Source organism: Staurois parvus, unplaced genomic scaffold (assembly GCF_062004578.1).
Source record: "Staurois parvus isolate SC_StPar_1 unplaced genomic scaffold, SC_StPar_1.0 ptg000017l, whole genome shotgun sequence".
Classification (NCBI taxonomy): Eukaryota; Metazoa; Chordata; class Amphibia; order Anura; family Ranidae; genus Staurois; species Staurois parvus.
The window spans coordinates 13,055,767-13,073,782 of NW_028317813.1; the positions used below are offsets into that span (position 1 = coordinate 13,055,767).

An 18,016-nucleotide genomic window follows, 5' to 3' on the forward strand; every position below is an offset into this window, starting at 1 on the left:
TATATTTTCAGTTTTGTGGCTTTTTGTTGCTTTCTATTTAAAGGTAAGCAGTCCTGATTCGGACCGCAAGGACAAGAAGGGACCTAATTACAAAAAGAGGAAACGTTCCCCGTCCCCTCCCCCAAGTGCCGAAGCAAAGAAGAAGAATGTCAAGAAAGGGTAGGGTCACTTTCTACCAGTTTGCACTTTATTTCTCTTTAAATAGTTGGTTTAGTACTTCTTCGCTGGTACCTAGTCCCCTTGAGTGTCTCTCACGCAATCATGATCTACTCCCACAAGTGCTTCAGAGGTTGCCAAACAGATGGCTTATTTAGACATATTTGGTGGAATTGCCTGAAAATGAAGAGATTCTGGATCAGAGATCAAATTATCTACACCTTCACAGGTAAATTGTTTTTCAAAAACCCCTATGAAGCCCTTCTTTATTTGCCAATTAAGCTTAATCCTGACTCACTTGACTCTATTAATACATGAGGGGGTAGGGAAAGCAAAAAAAAGAACCAGGGGAAAAAAAAGAAAAGTATACAACCTCCCCCACCCCTTTTTTTTCTTTGTTACCCCTTCCTTTTCTTCCTTGCCATAATTATGCCCTCCTCTGATAGTGAGGAAGACCTGGACTTGGTGTGTCAGCCAGGTTATCTCCTTTTTTTTTTAGATCATTTCATATTTCCAAATAATGGAATGGAGGATGACACATTTTTTCCTGTTTTGTAATATATAATCAATGATACACATATATTTCTTTTTCCTGGAAATACACTGTTTTTCTAAAAACTGTATTTATAGAAACAATAGTTGGTTTAGGGCAGCTTTATTTTATTTTTTTACTTTATAGATTTTACACTTATTATATCTTAATTACTATTTATATAGAATACTTATTTTACATTTCATTTAAAAAAATCATATTTGTAAAATTTGTAATTTTTTACCTGGAACAATTCTGTATAAAACACATATTCCCTTTTATTACAATTATTTAAAAACACTATACATGTGGTTAGATTAGAGTATGGTTACTTCATTTGAATTGCATGTATAAATGTTAAATATAATCAGGGACGTGCCTTTTCACATTGCAAAGCTACCAAAATTGGAAGCCGTATAGCTAAAACTTTTGTTTCAGGTTGGATAGAGTATGGGGAGGATTAGAACCCTAGCCAATTTTTATTGCCATTTGTGTCTGTGCTGGGAGCTATGATTATCACCAAGACACCATGAAAGTTTTACTGTAGTCACAAGAACAAGAGGTTACGGGAAATCTTCCACTGGGGATACCCATTCTATGAAAATTTAGGATTTCCCTTGACCAACATTTTGTTGCACCTCCAGGACAGGAAGTGAAAGAAAATCTCCCCAATCAGACAAGGTTTTTGACTCTTCTGTTCTCTATCCAAAACTAGAAAACAATTTGAAGCTATATAGTTTGTTTAATTGAGCTGGATCCTTATACAGAAAAATGGTAATGTACTGTTGAGCAACACATGCAGTACAGTGTTGCATTTTCTTAAAACCCAGATCCAGGATATTGGCAACCCCCCCGGTATGAAAAAAACTATCCAAATGCCCACTTTAATTGCCTGAAGCTGCAGTCAGCTGAAGCTGTAGTCACATGACAAGGCCAATCCAATTCCTTCTCTCTTCTGTTTTCTTCCGGGACCCCTTCTTTAGATGGTCACATCAATGCCTACAAGATGTGGACATCTATTGGTGGAGGCAAAACTTCCAGTGGGCACATCAGCCACTCACAAGGGCAGTGAAGGGATCGGTGCTCCAGTTGATAACAAGCAGGGAAAATATCTGGTCCTCAGGGTAGGATGTTAGCTTGGCTCATGAAGGAAACGGTGACTGATCCATTGCACTGCAGGATGGTTTAGGAAGGGTGTTTGCAATCAAGACTGAGGAATAAGATAATTAATGCATAATACACTATTTAAATTTAATTTTTGCCTGTAGTTGAAGGGATGTTGAATTCCTATCGGCCGACACCAGAGACATGTAGTTCCGGGTGCCGGGCAGGTATTTTTTTTTCTACCTTTAGTCCTGCTACAGGCAAGCAGCAGGGCTCACCTGTCAGGTGGAAGCAGTCGGCAGCAGCGCTGCCACTGATTGCTTCCACACAGTGCCAGCCTCTCTGCCCCCTCGTGTGAACCGTCTCCCGGGCATGCCCATCTGCAGGCCCGGTTCACTGCCGTCAGAATGGAGGGAGGAGAGCAGACACATCCTCTCCCCTCCCCTTCTTGTCCTGACCCGTAAGTGATGTTATGATGTCACTTCCGAGTCCTCGTTGAGAGATTCACTAAATGTAATGCGGTGTATTTTTTTTTTTCTAATTGTAAAACATAAAAGTTATACCTAAGCACATAAAATCCTCCCCCCCCCCCCCCAAAAAAAATGAGGCCCCCCACCCACACATATCCACACGTACAAACATAAAAGCACGTGCTGAGGCGCCTACGAATGTAAATGCCGATTGCAGTACACATGTCACATATCGCTGTGCACGCCAGGATGAGAGAAATAATTCTAGCCCCAGATTTCCTCTGTAACACTAAACTGATGACCTATAAGGGGCTTTGAAAGCATCACCTATGGAAAATTTAGGGTACTGAAATTCGTCGCCATGTCACATGTGCACGCAAATTTAAGGTTTGACATGTTGGATATCTGTTTACTCGATGCAACCTCATCTTTTATATTTTTTTAAAATAGGGTAATTTATTGCTTTTTTTGTGCCTTAAAATTAACTTGCTTGTATTTTTACTGAAATTTTGCAGTAATATCATGTGACATAAAAAATTGGAACTACCACTTTTATTCTCTAGGGTCTCTGCTTTTAGAAAATATATCATGTTTGGGGGCTTTATGTAATCTTCAAGCCTAAAATGATTTTTTAATCTTGTACAAAAACGCAAAAACTGCTCTGTAAGCGAAAGGGATAAAGGATAAGCCCAACACTCCCCTTTCCTGAGGAGCAGTCAATCGGTGCTCATTACACGGCAAGGTCTCTCCCCTCCCTGCTAGTCCCTGGATGTGGTGCTGGAGACAGGTGGGGGGAGGGGCAGGAGATAAACAGCACAGTGTTAAAAATTTTACACATTTAAGTCGTCCCTTTTGTTTTTAAAACATTTCTAATATCACCTCTGATTTAAATACGGTTTTGGTCCAAATTTATTTTTTTTTCATCTGGACAAGTAGATTGTCATGAGGAACAAGTAGACTGGTGCACCGATTTGGTCCCTGGACAAGTAGTTTTTTCAAAAATTTGCACACCCCTGAGTTGTGCGTTAACAGTACTTTATTATTAATATAATTTAGAAGCACTGCTGAGCCCGATTTGCTGGGTGTGTGTCTGCGCAGACTTTTCTGTATGGAATGTCTCAAAAACACAGAGTCACATAGTGAAGGGGTTTCTTTTAACCATGTGAAAAAAAACCTAAAATAGAAATGGAAAATGATGTCACTTCTGCACAATATGTGCAATTGATTACATTCTTAGAAATGAAGAATAAGTGATCTATCATTTGCACTTGTGATGACCATGTGCTCTTTTCCCATAAGGTTTTGTTTGAATTTGTAGAAAGAAGTGTATTTGTTACTCAATATAAACCATTCATAGCACAGTTTTATTTTTCATTTGCAGGTTGGAGAAAACAGGTGCATATATTTAAAGCAGTTATTTTGACACCTGCCAGTCATTCACTACAGATGAATCTTTCTGGTGCACATGTTTTGAAATACAGTGACAGATCCAACTGCAGTGAATGATTGGTGCATGTCTCTTTCACCGCTTTTAATTAAAGTATGTTAATGTAATTTGTTCAATGAGCTCTTGATTTATGATTGTTGCCCCTTTTCATGTTAATGTTATATTACTGTAGATATTTTTCTTCAGCTTTGGGCTGTCCATCACTCTATATAAATGACTGTGATCACGTGATATAGTGGTTCTCATTCTTATAATTTATACCATTTATACGCCTAGACCCTCGACTCCTTACACTAAATCCAAGAGGGGCCACCGTGAGGAGGAACAAGAGGATCTGACAAAGGACATGGATGAACCTTCACCTGTGCCTAATGTAGAAGAAGTAACACTGCCCAAAGCTGGTAATTGTACTTTCCAGAAGGCAAAGCTTTATAATTCACTTCTGTCCAGAATGCTGATTGTTTATATTTTCTTTCCAAGTCAACACCAAGAAAGATTCTGAATCTGCCCCAGTAAAAGGAGGCACAGTGACTGACCTTGGTGAGTGAATATATCAAGTTTGTTGTCAATATAATTTGTTCTTGTGAGACCACTGTGACATACAATGCCTTGAAAAAGTATTCCTACCGCTTTCAATTTTCCACATTTTGTCATGTTACAAAAAAAACATAAATGTATTTTATTGGGATTTTATGTGATAGACCAACACAAAGTGGCACATAATTGTTAAGTGGAAGGAAAATGATAAATGGTTTTTAAATAAAAAAAAAAAAAGATCTGAAAAGTGTGGCGTGCATTTGTATTCAGCCCCCTTGACTCTGATACCCCTAACTAAAAATCTAGTGGAACCAATTGCCTACAGAAGTCACCTAATTAGTAAATAGAGTACACCTGTGTGTAATTTAATCTCAGTATAAATACAGCTGTTCTGTGAAGTCCTCAGAGGTTTGATAGAGAACATTAGTGAACAAACAGCATCATGAAGGCCAAGGAACACACCAAACAGGTCAGGGATAAAGTTGTGGAGAAGTTTAAAGCAGGGTTAGGTTCTAAAAAAATATCCCAAGCATTGAACATCTCACGGAGCACTGTTCAATCCATCATCCAAAAATGGAAAGAGTATTCAACAACTGCAAACCTACCAAGACATGGCCGTCCACCTAAACTGACAGGCCGGGCAAGAAGAGCATTAATCAGAGAGACAGCCAAGAGGCTCATGGTAACTCTGGAGGAGCTGCAGAGATCCACAGCTCAGGTGGGGGAATCTGTCCACAGGACAACTATTCGTCGTGCACTCCACAAATCTGGCCTTTATGGAAGAGTGGCAAGAGGAAAGCCATTGAATAAGAATGCCCGTTTGCAGTTTGCTGGAAGCCATGTGGGGGACACAGCAAACATGTGGAAGAAGGCGCTCTGGTCAGATGACACCAAAATTGAACCTTTTGGCCTAAAAGCAAAAAACGCTCTGTGTGACGCAAAACTAAGACTGAACACACCATCCCCACCGTGAAACGTGGTGGCAGCATCATGTTGTGAAGATGGTTTTCTTCAGCAGAGACAGGGAAGCTGGTCAGAGTTGATGGGAAAACGGATGGAGCCAAATACAGGGCAATCTTAGAAGAAAACCTGTTAGAGTCTGCAAAAGACTTGAGACTGGGGCGGAGGTTCTCCTTCCAGCAGGACAACGACCCTAAACATACACCCAGAGCTACAATAGAATGGTTTAGATTAAAGCATATTCATGTGTTAAAATGACCCAGTCAAAGTCCAGACCTAATTCCAATTGAGAATCTGTGGCAAGATGTGAAAATTGCTGTTCACAGACACTCTCCATCCAATCTGACAGAGCTTGAGCTATTTTACAAAGAAGAATGAGCAAAAATTTCACTCTCTTGATGTGCAAAGCTGGTAGAGGCATCCACAAAAAGATTTTCAGCTGTAATTGCAGCAAAAGGTTCTACAAAGTATTGACTCAGTGGGACTGAATACAAATTCACGCCACACTTTTCAGATATTTATTTGTAAAAAAAAACACTTATCATTTTCCTTCCACTTCATAATTATGTGCCAATTTGTGTTGGTCTAACATAAAATCCCAATACATTACATTTATGTTTTTAGTTATAACATGACAAAATGTGGAAAACTTCAAGGGGGACTCTTTAATGACTGGCATAGTACCACTAGACTGGCGTAAGGCCAATGCGGTACCAATATTTAAAAAGGGGTCAAAATCTTTACCAAGCAATTATAGACCTGTTAGTTTAACGTCTATAGTTGGGAAGATACTGGATAGTTTAATAAAAAGACCACATAGATGAGTTCCTGCTGAAAAAAAAATATTTTAAGCAACAGACAGCATGGATTCATGAAAGACAGAAGTTTTCAAACAAATCTGATTTATTTTTATGAGGAGGTGAGCAAAACCTTGGACAGAGGGTTGGTGGTGGAGGTGGTATACTTGGATGTTTCAAAAGCCTTTGACACAGTTCCCCATAGACGGCTAATGTGTAAGGTAAAGCCTACAGGCTTGGAAAAATCTGTATGTCAATGGATAGAAAACTGGCTAAAAGATCGTATTCAGAGTAGTGGTTAATGACTCATACTCTGAATGGTCTAGGGTTGTCAGTGGTGTACCCCAAGGTTCAGTGTTGGGACCCTTACTTTTTAATATATTTATAAACGATATAGGGTCTGGGATTATAAATCCCATTTCAGTCTTTGCAGATGACACCAAGCTGTGCAGTGGAATAACGTCCTTACAGGATGTCTCCAATGTCCAAGCCGACCTCAATGCACTGTTTAATTGGGCAACTACAGTCAGGTCCATAAATATTGGGACATCGACACAATTCTAACATTTCTGGCTCTATACACCACTACAATGGATTTGAAATGAAACGAACAAGATGAGCTTTAACTGCAGACTGTCAGCTTTAATTTGAGGGTATTTACATCCAAATCAGGTGAACGGTGTAGGAATTACAACAGTTTGCATATATGCCTCCCACTTCTTAAGGGACCAAAAGTAATGGGACAAATGGCTTCTCAGCTGTTCCATGGCCAGGAGTGTGTTATTCCCTCATTATCCCAATTACAATGAGCAGATAAAAGGTCCAGAGTTCATTTCAAGTGTGCTATTTGCATTTGGAATCTGTTGCTGTCAACTCTCAAGATGAGATCCAAAGAGCTGTCACTATCAGTGAAGCAAGCCATCATTAGGCTGAAAAAACAAAACAAACCCATCAGGGAGATAGTAAAAACATTAGGCGTGGCCAAAACAACTGTTTGGAACATTCTTAAAAAGAAGGAATGCATTGGTGAGCTCAGCAACACCAAAAGACCCGGAAGACCACGGAAAACAACTGTGGTGGATGACCGAAGAATTCTTTCCCTGGTGAAGAAAACACCTTTCACAACAGTTGGCCAGATCAAGAACACTCTCCAGGAGGTAGGTGTATGTGTGTCAAAGTCAACAATCAAGAGAAGACTTCACCAGAGTGAATTCAGAGGGTTCACCACAAGATGTAAACCATTGGTGAGCCTCAAAAACAGGAAGGCCAGATTAGAGTTTGCCAAACGACATCTAAAAAAGCCTTCACAGTTCTGGAACAACATCCTATGGACAGATGAGACCAAGATCAACTTATACCAGAGTGATGGGAAGAGAAGAGTATGGAGAAGGAAAGGAACTGCTCATGATCCTAAGCATACCACCTCATCAGTGAAGCATGGTGGTGGTAGTGTCATGGCGTGGGCATGTATGGCTGCCAATGGAACTGGTTCTCTTGTATTTATTGATGATGTGACTGCTGACAAAAGCAGCAGGGTGAATTCTGAAGTGTTTCGGGCAATATTATCTGCTCATATTCAGCCAAATGTTTCAGAACTCATTGGATGCTGCTTCACAGTGCAGATGGACAATGACCCAAAGCAGACTGCAAAAGCAACCAAAGAGTTTTTTAAGGGAAAGAAGTGGAATGTTATGCAATGGCCAAGTCAATCACCTGACCTGAATCCGATTGAGCATACATTTCACTTGCTGAAGACAAAACTGAAGGGAAAATGCCCCAAGAACAAGCAGGAACTGAAGACAGTTGCAGTAGAGGCCTGGCAGAGCATCACCAGGGATGAAACCCAGCGTCTGGTGATGTCCATGCATTCCAGACTTCAGGCTGTAATTGACTGCAAAGGATTTGCAACCAAGTATTAAAAAGTGAAAATTTGATTTATGATTATTATTCTGTCCCATTACTTTTGGTCCCTTAAGAAGTGGGAGGCACATATGCAAACTGTTGTAATTCCTACACTGTTCACCTGATTTGGATGTAAATACCCTCAAATTAAAGCTGACAGTCTGCAATTAAATCACATCTTGTTCGTTTCATTTCAAATCCATTGTAGTGGTGTATAGAGCCAAAAATGTTAGAATTGTGTCGATGTCCCAATATTTATGGACCTGACTGTATGTGGCAAATGAGGTTTAATGTTGATAAATGTAAAGTTATGCACTTGGGGGCTAAGAATATGCATGTATCATACATACTAGGGGGGTACAACTGGAAGAATCAATGGTGGAGAAGGATCTGGGAGTTCTGGTAGATCACAAGCTTAATAATGGCATGCAATGCCAAGCTGCGGTTTCTAAAGCGAGCAAAATCCTCTCTTGTATTAAAAGAGGTATAGACTCCAGAGAGAGAGATATCATATTACCCCGGTATAAATCATTAGTAATACCTCATCTGGAATATGCAGTTCAGTTTTGGGCACCAATTCACAAAAAAAACATTCGGGAACTGGAGAAAGTACAGAGAAGGGCAACCAAACTGATAAGAGGCATGGAGGAGATCAGCTATGAGGAAAGATTAGAGGAACTGAATTTTTTCTCTCTTGAGAAGAGGAGATTAAGGGGGGATATGATCAACCTGTATAAATACATCAGTGTTTCATATAGTGAAATCAGTGTAGAGCTATTCACCCTGAGGTCATCACAGAGGACAAGGGGGCACTTGTTACGTCTGGAGGAAAAGAAATCTCCAAAAATGGAAAGGTTTCTTCACAGTGAGAGCTGTGAAAATGTGGAATAGACTCCCTCAAGAGCTGATTCTGGCCAGCTCAGTGGATTGCTTTAAAAAAGGCCTGGATTCTTTCCTAGATACACAGAATATAACTGGATACTAACATTTATAGGTAAAGTTGATCCAGGGAATATCCGATTGCTTCTCGGGGGATCAGGAAGGAATTGTTTCCCCTGCAGGAGCAAATTGGATCATGCTTTGCTGGGCTTTTTTTTTTGCCTTCCTCCGGATCAACTGTGGGTATAGGATTATAACTTTTTTTTTTTAATGGTTTAACTGGATGGACTTTTTTCAGCCAGACTAACTATGTAACTATGTATGAATACTTTTTCAAGGCACTGTGTGAAGCAGTAGTATTTCTTCTTATAGAAAACTCCATCCAGACCTTAAGATGTTTGTAAACGTATTACCCCTTATCCCTGAAGGTATGGTGGTACCCCCAGGGTGGGCTGGCATTTCACATCTGGGTGTAGACCACTTGGGCAATAGTGGGACGTGTGAACAGATAGGGGTCACTTTTAGGTGAAACAAAAAAGGAATTTGTTACAGTCTGTGGAAGAGAATGTAAGGGTTACAGATAATCTAGGTGAAAGCACAACTCTGTCACTTCACGTGTTACAGCAGCTTCAGTCAGCAATATCCTGCATACTAGTTGCTGTATTTTCATTCATTCATGTGAATGTACACTGATTGTTAAATATACATATTATGATTTATGTTTATGAATCAGATCTAAATTACAACATGAAATCCATATTTTCTTAAGTTGATTGATCATATACAGTAACTGATGTTTTACCTCTAAAAGAGTATTAGTGATGACAATATCTCCGATTCTCTTGCATGGTATTTGCAGATGAACAAGAAGATGAGAGCATGGAAGCAGTGACAAAGGTAGGGGGTTTGCATATTACATATGGCCAGTCAGGAAATGTAGCTGACATCCTTTGATTTGGATTAAATGATTTTGATCAGTTTTCTTGCTACATTACCAGAGTATGGATTAGCTTCAACTTTAAGGGAACTTGTGACAGCGTTAAACACAGCTGCTGCCTTTTCTGATTCTTTCTTCCTCAAAAGTCTGACTAAGGCTGACCTCCCTGTGTTGGTGCTTTAAATCACTGACCCAGAACAAGTATTCAGAAAAACCTCTTTCTGACTGTTCTGAACTGTGTATTTGTTCCTTGTCAGTGAAAGTATTGAAATCATTGGATCAACAACCAGGCAACCAGCATTTTTAGATTGAAGTTGGCAGTAGAAGTTGCTATATTTGTTTTAGGTGATCAAGCTAAACTGGAGGCAAATAGAAAAGAATGCAGCTCTATATTCATTAAAAAAATCATTAACACTGAACTTCAGGCAAACAGCTTAATGAAATACTTATATGGGTAGTAGTTTGTACCTGCTAAAGGAGTTGTGTTTCTGTTCAGCAATTTGATTATACAGCCCACATCTGAGAAGGCAGAGGCCTGCTTTATGTTTTCTGCAATTAAATAACTCTTAGAGGTCTGTTCCCTCCCAGCCTGTGAATGTAAAGTGAAAGAGGAAAGAGCAGACTGATGACCTCTCCCTGTAACTCTGCTATCTCCTCCTATCAGCATATTCCATGCTGGCACATGAGTACTAGCAGCACAACTGATTGACTCCATTTGCTGCTTCTCTCTCCTAGGCTGAGCTCTGCTGTAAAGTGTATTTCAAAAACTTAATACAAAGTTGAGTTCAGAAATTTAAAAAAATAAAATCAGCAAAACATTTATTTTTTGCCTTTTTTGTCCCCTTGGGGAGATTTACCTGCACTTCTTGCCCCAAACAGGAAATGAGAAATAATCTCCGCAGATTAACTGCTTTCCTGCCGACCTATAGCAGAAATACTGCTACAGGGTGGCAGGGGTGTGCAAAATCACGTATATATACATGATTTTGCATTTCCAGGTGAAGGGGAGCGTGCGCGTCCTACCTGTGACGCCTTTTGCGGCCTCGACTGTCAATCACCGGCAGAGCCATACAAATCAGTGTGCTTACAGTGGAAAGCACAGACACAGCCTCATAGTAAAACACACACAGCACACAGTTAACCTTTGATCGCCCCAGATTTTAACCCCTTCCTGCCCAGTGCCATTAGTACAGTGTCGGTGCTTTTTATTAGCACTAATCACTGTATTGGTGACATTGGGGATGTCCGTGACACCGAGTCAGTTCCCCCAAGTGTCAGAATGCCCTCTGCAGTCCCGCTATAAGTCGCTGATCGCCACCATTACTAGTAAACTTTCACGTAAACCAATTAATTTACACGTATTGGGATTTTTTTTTAGCAAAGACAGCAAAAAATCAAAAATACAGTTTTTTTTCTAAAAAGTGTCATTCTTTTTTTGTTTATAGCGCAAAAAATAAAAATCGCACAGGCGATCAAATACCACCAAAAGAAAGCTCTATTTGTGGGGAAAAAAGACATAAATTTCATTTGGGTGCAGCATTGCATGACCGTGCAATTGTCAATTAAAGTAATGCAGAACTGTAATGCAAAAAATGGCCTGGTCAGGAAGGGGGGTAAATCCTCCTTGGGGACCCCAGGTCACCAAAACTAGCATCCCCATTGGAAGATTTTCCCTCTATTACTTTTCAGGGGACAACTAAAAATTTGGGATTTTCTTTACTTTCAAAGATAATGATAAACAGGACAAATACAGTGCCTTGAAAAAGTATTCATACCCATTGAAATTTTCCACATTTTGTCATGTTACAACCAAAAAAGTAAATGTATTTTATTAGGATTTTATGTGATAGACCAACACAAAGTGGCACATAATTGTGAAGTAAAAGGAAAATGATGAAAACATTTTTCAAATAAATATCTGAAAAGTGTTGCGTGCATTTGTATTTAGCCCCCTTTACTCTAATACCCCTAACTGAAATCTAGTGAAACCAATTGCCATCAGAAGTCATCTAATTAGTAAATCTGTGTGTAATTTAATCTCAGTATAAATACAGCTGTTCTGTGAAACCCTCAGAGGTTTATTAGAGAACATTAGTGAACAAACAGCATCATGAAGGACAAGGAAAACAACAGACAGTCAGGGATAAAGTTGTGGAGACGATTAAAGCAGGGTTAGGTTCTAAAACAATATCCCAAGCTTTGAACATCTCACGCAGCACTGTTCAATCCATCATCTGAAAATGGAAAGAGTATGGCACAACTGCAAACCTATCAAGACATGGCCGTCCACCTAATCTGACAGGCTGGCCAAGGAGAGCATTAATCAGAGAAGCAGCCAAGAGGCCCATGGTAACTCTGGAGGAGCTGCAAAGATCCACAGCTCAGGTGGGAGAATCTGTCCACAGGACAACTATTAGTCGTGCACTACACAAATCTGGGCCTTATGGAAGAGTGGCACGAAGAAAACCACTGTTGAAGGAAAGCCATAAGAAGTCCCAATTGCAGTTTGCAAGAAGCCATGTGGGGGAAATCGCAAACGTGGAAGAAGGTGCTCTGGTCAGATGAGACCAAAATTTAACTTTTTGGTCTAAAAGCAAAACGCTGTGTGTGGAGGAAAACTAACACTACACATCACCCTGAACAAACCATCCCCACTGTGAAACATGATGGTGGCAGCATTATGTTGTGGGGATGCTTTTTTAAATCTTAAAAGAAAACCTGTTAGAGTCTGCAAAAGACGAGACTGGGGCGGAGGTTCACCTTCCAGCAGGACAACGACCCTAAACATACAGCCAGAGCTACAATGGAATGGTTTAGATCAAAGCATATTCATGTGTTAGAATGGCCCAGTCAAAGTCCAGACCTAAATCCAACTGAGAATCTGTGACAAGACTTGAAAATTGCTGTTCACAGACGCTCTCCATCCAATCTGACAGAGCTTGAGCTATATTGCAAAGAAGAATGGGCAAAAATGTCACTCTAGATGTGCAAAGCTTGTAGAGACATCCCCAAATTGACTTGCAGCTGTAATTGCAGTGAAAGGTGGTTCTACAAAGTATTGACTCAGGGGGGCTGAATACAAATGCACTCTACAATTTTCAGATATTTATTTGTAAAAAAATTTGAAATCCATTTATCATTTTCCTTCCACTTCACAATTATGTGCCACTTTGTGTTGGTCTATCACATAAAATCCCAATAAAAATACATTTACGTTTTTGGTTGTAACATGACAAAATGTGGAAAATTTCAAGGGGTATGAATACTTTTTCAAGGCACTGAAGATAGGGTGACAGGTGTTCTAATCTATCTCCACTCTAAAACTGTCCAAAACTATAAAAAAAAAGTTTACCTTTAGTTATACTTTAATTTGCTTGCATTATTTGACGATGGGGGAGAGGGAGGAGCAGCACAGGCAGCCATTCATGTGCACTGCACATAAGTGTTTTGACAGAGTATGCTTATAGGAGGAGAGAGCAGAGTGATGATTTAATTAGTCTGCTGCTCTGTTTTTACTTTTCAGATGGTAGTGTGGTGGTTCTGATAGGACATCATTGTATTCCGTAAATATAAGTTGTGTCATCCACCTGGCTGTGCTGTTTTGGAATCTGTATAACTCCCAGGTATAGATGGGAACAATCACAAATCTTTTGAAAGAGGAACCAGCTTCCATGCACGTATTCTATCTGTGTAATTAACCTTTAGTTGTCTAGAATTCTTTGACTATTTTACCTAAATGCACATCTTTACTTTATAAGGGTCTTTAACCACTTGCCCTCCTGTGGATTGACCCCCCCCCCCCCCCCCCCCTCCTGACCAGGTTTTTTTTTTGTGTTATGGCGCTGCGTTATTTTAACTGACAATTGCGCAGTCATGCAACGCTGCACCCAAATTAAATTTGCGTCCTTTTTGTCCCCAGGAATTGAGCTTTCTTTTGGTGGTATTTGATCGCATGTGTGTTTTTTATTTTTTGCGCTATCAATGACAATTTTGAGGAAAAAAAACAATATTTTTGACTTTTTGCTATTAAACATGTCCAGTTAAAAAATTTTAAAAATCAAATTTCATCATAAATTTAGGCCAAAATGTATTCTGCTACATGTCTTTGCTAAAAAAAAAATCCCAATACGTGTAAATTAATTGGTTTACGTGAAAGTTATAGGGTTTATAAATGGCTGTCTATATACTTAAATTTTTTTTCTTACTAGTAATGGCAGCGAACAGCGACTTATAGTGGGAATGCAGCGGGCATTCTGACACTGGGGGGAACTGACTTGGTGTCACTGACATCCCCAGTGACACAATACAGTGATCAGTGCTAAAAACACTGACACTGTACTAATGGCACTGGGCAGGAAGGGGTTAACATGAAGGGCGATCAAAGGGTTAACTATATGCTGTGAGTGTTTTACTAGAGGGCGGTGTGTTAGTGCTTCACTTTAATCACATTCTCTGGATGGCTGTACTGTGTAGCCCTCCTCTCTGTTGGAGATCCTTGGTAATCACTGGGTGCCGGTGGGGAATCACCGTCTGGGACCCGGTGGTTGACAGCCACGGCTGTGAATGGTGGCGCGAGTAGGGCGTGTCCGCGGCTCATGTGCGCCCCCTACCCGGAAATGCGAAATCACGTATATATACATGATTTTGTGCACTTCTGCTGCCCTGTAGCAGTATATCTACTATGGGGCGGCGGGGAAGCAGTTAAGGAAACATGGATTTTACTTGGTTCACTATTTTAATAAATACCCTTCTCCAAGTTTTTTTTTCTTTAGATTTTTTTTAATTGTTCATTTTTTACAGATAGTTTATCACTTTACAAACCACACCTGTTGAATGCTTCTGTCAAAGTACCTTTATCTGTGCCGGGATAATGACTGTTCAGTCTGATACTGTCTTTTTTTTTTTTTTTCCATACAAAAAGCCTTGTTATCACTATGTTTGACTGTCATAGTGGTCACATGATCAGGAATCAAGTTGATTACTCCATAGTTGCTGTTTCTGATAGAATAGCTGTCAGGTACAGCAGTGTTACAAAATAAGTATCCCGCAACTAGTATCCAGGGTGTTAGCTGCTTGTTCTTCAACAGGACGTTGGCTAAAAAACAAATTGTCAGTGGCAAAGACTTGGTTTTAAGGTATCTTTGGTGTATCTGTATGAATTTAAATCTACAGATGGGTTCATTTGCTAGGCTCTTTGTATGTCAGTGATATACAATTAATTGAATGCAAATCTACATGTATACTCCAAATGGGGCATTTGCTAAGTGAAATATATACGTGAAGACCAACTGGTAAAGCCAGATATAGGTTTGTACATAATAATAATGTAATAATGCACCACATTTCTTTTGATCTGTTTCTTCACCATACACGTATATACTGGCAATTTAAGAAAAAATATAGTGGTAGTTTTTGGATGTTACTGGACTCCTTTTTTACTTTTGGAGAGTGATTCTCTGTTCTAATACTACAACCTTTCAGTCTACTAGTCTTTTATTGGTACAATTTTCAAGTGTTTTTGAAGCTGTGTATAACTCTTGGGCCTGTCCTGTCTGCTGTAATCCATAGAAAATGCAAATTGCTATTAAAAAAAAATAACAAGCATAGAGATTTCCCTCCTGAATATATAAGAGTACAGTTAATAGATCTTTGGTCCTTTTAGGAAGAAGATGAGAACTCTTCAGGGATCAAAAGTGAACAAGTGAAGACCTCTGACCTTCATGAAGACAATGTAACTGAACAAACACATCACATTATTATCCCCAGCTATGCGGCCTGGTTTGACTATAATAGGTACATAGTACAGTCATCTCTCTTGTTACCTAACCAATTTATGTTACTTAAAATCACAACCGCTGTTCATCTGATGTGATCATTGGCTTTTTCTTGCAGTGTACATGCAATTGAGCGGCGAGCTCTGCCTGAGTTTTTTAATGGAAAGAACAAATCCAAAACCCCTGAGATGTAAGTGTTAGCCCTCATATGAATACTGTTTATTCTAAATAAAATGACAGTTATTTAGCTAGTCTTGTTAACTTGTAGATCTTAAAAGTTGCCTATAGAAATTTAATAATAGTATATAGGGTATGCTCCACGTGACCAATAACATAATATTTCCATTAGCATCACGATTGTGGCTAAGCAGTTCACACTCTTGCTTGTGATTCTAGGGTCATGGTCTCCGCATCCCATAGCTTTTTATTTTATAATATATAGCTTCTAAGCACATTTTTTTTTAGAGTATGTGTGATTGTATTAGGTTGTTAGCTCAGCGTGGCGACTGGTGTAAATACCTGTATGTGTGGTAGAAAGATTTTCAATATATAGTTGATAAATGTGTATAATAACTTAAACCAAACCCAGAGATACTTTAACCACTTCCCGTGTGGCCCATGTACATAAACGGCCGGACGGGAGCAGTGCAGGAGCAGGTGGCCATTTATAAACGTCCTCCCACTTCCCTGCCTGTGCGTGCTCCCTGGGAGCGCGCGGCACCGCGATCCAGTGCCCACTGTGTCCTCCAGACACAGTGGAACACCGATCGCTGTACGGGACCTCTGTGTGAGGTCCCGATCATGTGATCACTGATTGGCCAATCAGTGATCACATGAATAGTAGTAAGCCAGATGTCACTTCTGACATAGTTGCTTACTACGTGTGAAATCTGTGAATGATCACAGAGGTCACATGGTACAAGGCTATTCACAACAGCCTTGAACCATGTGACAAGCTGTGACCAATCACAGCTGTCACAGTATTTCTCAATGGCTGCAAGAATGCAGCCAGAGAGGAGGAGAAATGATCGCTTTTACAGCCTTTATGGGTGTAAAAGCAATCAGTGTAAAAAAAAAAAAAAAAAAAAATCTTCATCACCCCCCACAAGTAGTACAGTGTCACTATGGTGACACTGTACTGCTAGGGTGACAGTATGTGAAAAAACAAATAATAATATAAAAATTTAAAATAATTTTTTTTTAAATTATAATTTTTGGTTATAAACTACTTTGGGTTATTTATTTTTATTTACTAAAATAGCTGAATACATTTTGGCCAAGACTGATGAAGGAAGATTATTTATTTGCAAATTGTTTAAGAAAAACACTTCTTTTTTCAAAATGTTTGGACTTTTTCATTTACTGTATATAGCAAAAAAAATAAAAATCCCAGTGGTGAATAAATACCACCAAAATAAAGTTTTATCTTTCTCAAAAAAAATGCTAAAAAATTCATATGGGTACAGTTTTGCATGACCGCGCAATTGTCATTCAAAGTGTGATAGCGCTGAAAGCTGAAAATTGGCCTGGACAGGAAGGGGGTAAAAGTGTCCGGACTTGAAGTGGTTAAAGTGTGTCAGGAAGAGTGTGTCTGTATTGAAATGTCATACTGTAAATCATTGGCTTTTTATTAATATGTCCTGTTGAAAATGATTCACCATAACTAGCTGATATTTTCTTCTTTCAAGTGTAACACACACACACGTACGTTTTTACCTATTTTGGCACCTCCTGTTTTTCTAAACATAAAATGCATGCTAAGTAATCAATGCAACAGAATGTTGAAAATTATTTCTCTTTTTTAGCTATTTGGCATATCGAAATTTCATGATTGACACGTATCGGCTGAATCCTCAGGAATACCTCACTTCAACAGCATGCCGGCGCAACTTGGCAGGGGATGTTTGCGCTATCATGAGGTGTGTGTGACGTATCAGTGCCATCTTATGAAACTTAAAAGGTTGAACTCTGTTGTGGCATTTCCTAGCAGAACAGCTTGAGCTTTTCACAATTGATGAATGTTTCCTTGGGTTTTTTTAATACAGGGTCCATGCCTTTTTGGAACAATGGGGATTAATTAATTATCAAGTGGATGCTGAGAGTCGTCCTACACCAATGGGACCACCCCCCACTTCGCACTTTCATGTCTTAGCTGACACACCATCAGGATTGGTACCACTGCAGCCCAAAACACCACAGGTACTCTTGTGTAGCCTTTTACTGCCTGTTCGTTTACAAGGAATCACCTGTCAAACATCACATAGATACATCCACTACTCTGAGATGTCCACTATGATTCAGTAAAACAGTCTTCCATTTCTGATGTTTAACCATCTACTGGACTATTGCAGTTGTCTTACAGGAAGCCGTTTACAATCTGAAGCATGCAAGGTGATTTTCAGCTTAGATATTTCTTCTGTATTTAAATAAGCATTTATCCAGGTTTCTGATAATGCTTTCTTGCGGTTTACTCTCATCTAGCCTCTTCTACTTGTCACATGTGTTTATTTAATTCTTTTCT

The 18,016-nt window shown here is 39.5% G+C and overlaps 1 protein-coding gene across 4 annotated transcripts in view; it reads left to right on the forward strand.

The window, feature by feature from the left end:
- SMARCC2 (SWI/SNF related BAF chromatin remodeling complex subunit C2) overlaps nt 1-18,016 on the forward strand; it is a 68,118-nt gene that overhangs the window by 32,874 nt on the left and 17,228 nt on the right. For all 4 annotated transcript variants that reach the window (XM_089679926.1, XM_089679939.1, XM_089679944.1 and 1 more), the window contains exons 10-17: nt 44-159; nt 3,986-4,110; nt 4,190-4,249; nt 9,644-9,681; nt 15,384-15,514; nt 15,614-15,685; nt 17,301-17,414; nt 17,541-17,694. In XM_089679926.1, the coding sequence (XP_089536052.1) occupies nt 44-159; nt 3,986-4,110; nt 4,190-4,249; nt 9,644-9,681; nt 15,384-15,514; nt 15,614-15,685; nt 17,301-17,414; nt 17,541-17,694 (810 nt within the window). The remainder of the gene's footprint in view (nt 1-43; nt 160-3,985; nt 4,111-4,189; nt 4,250-9,643; nt 9,682-15,383; nt 15,515-15,613; nt 15,686-17,300; nt 17,415-17,540; nt 17,695-18,016) is intronic.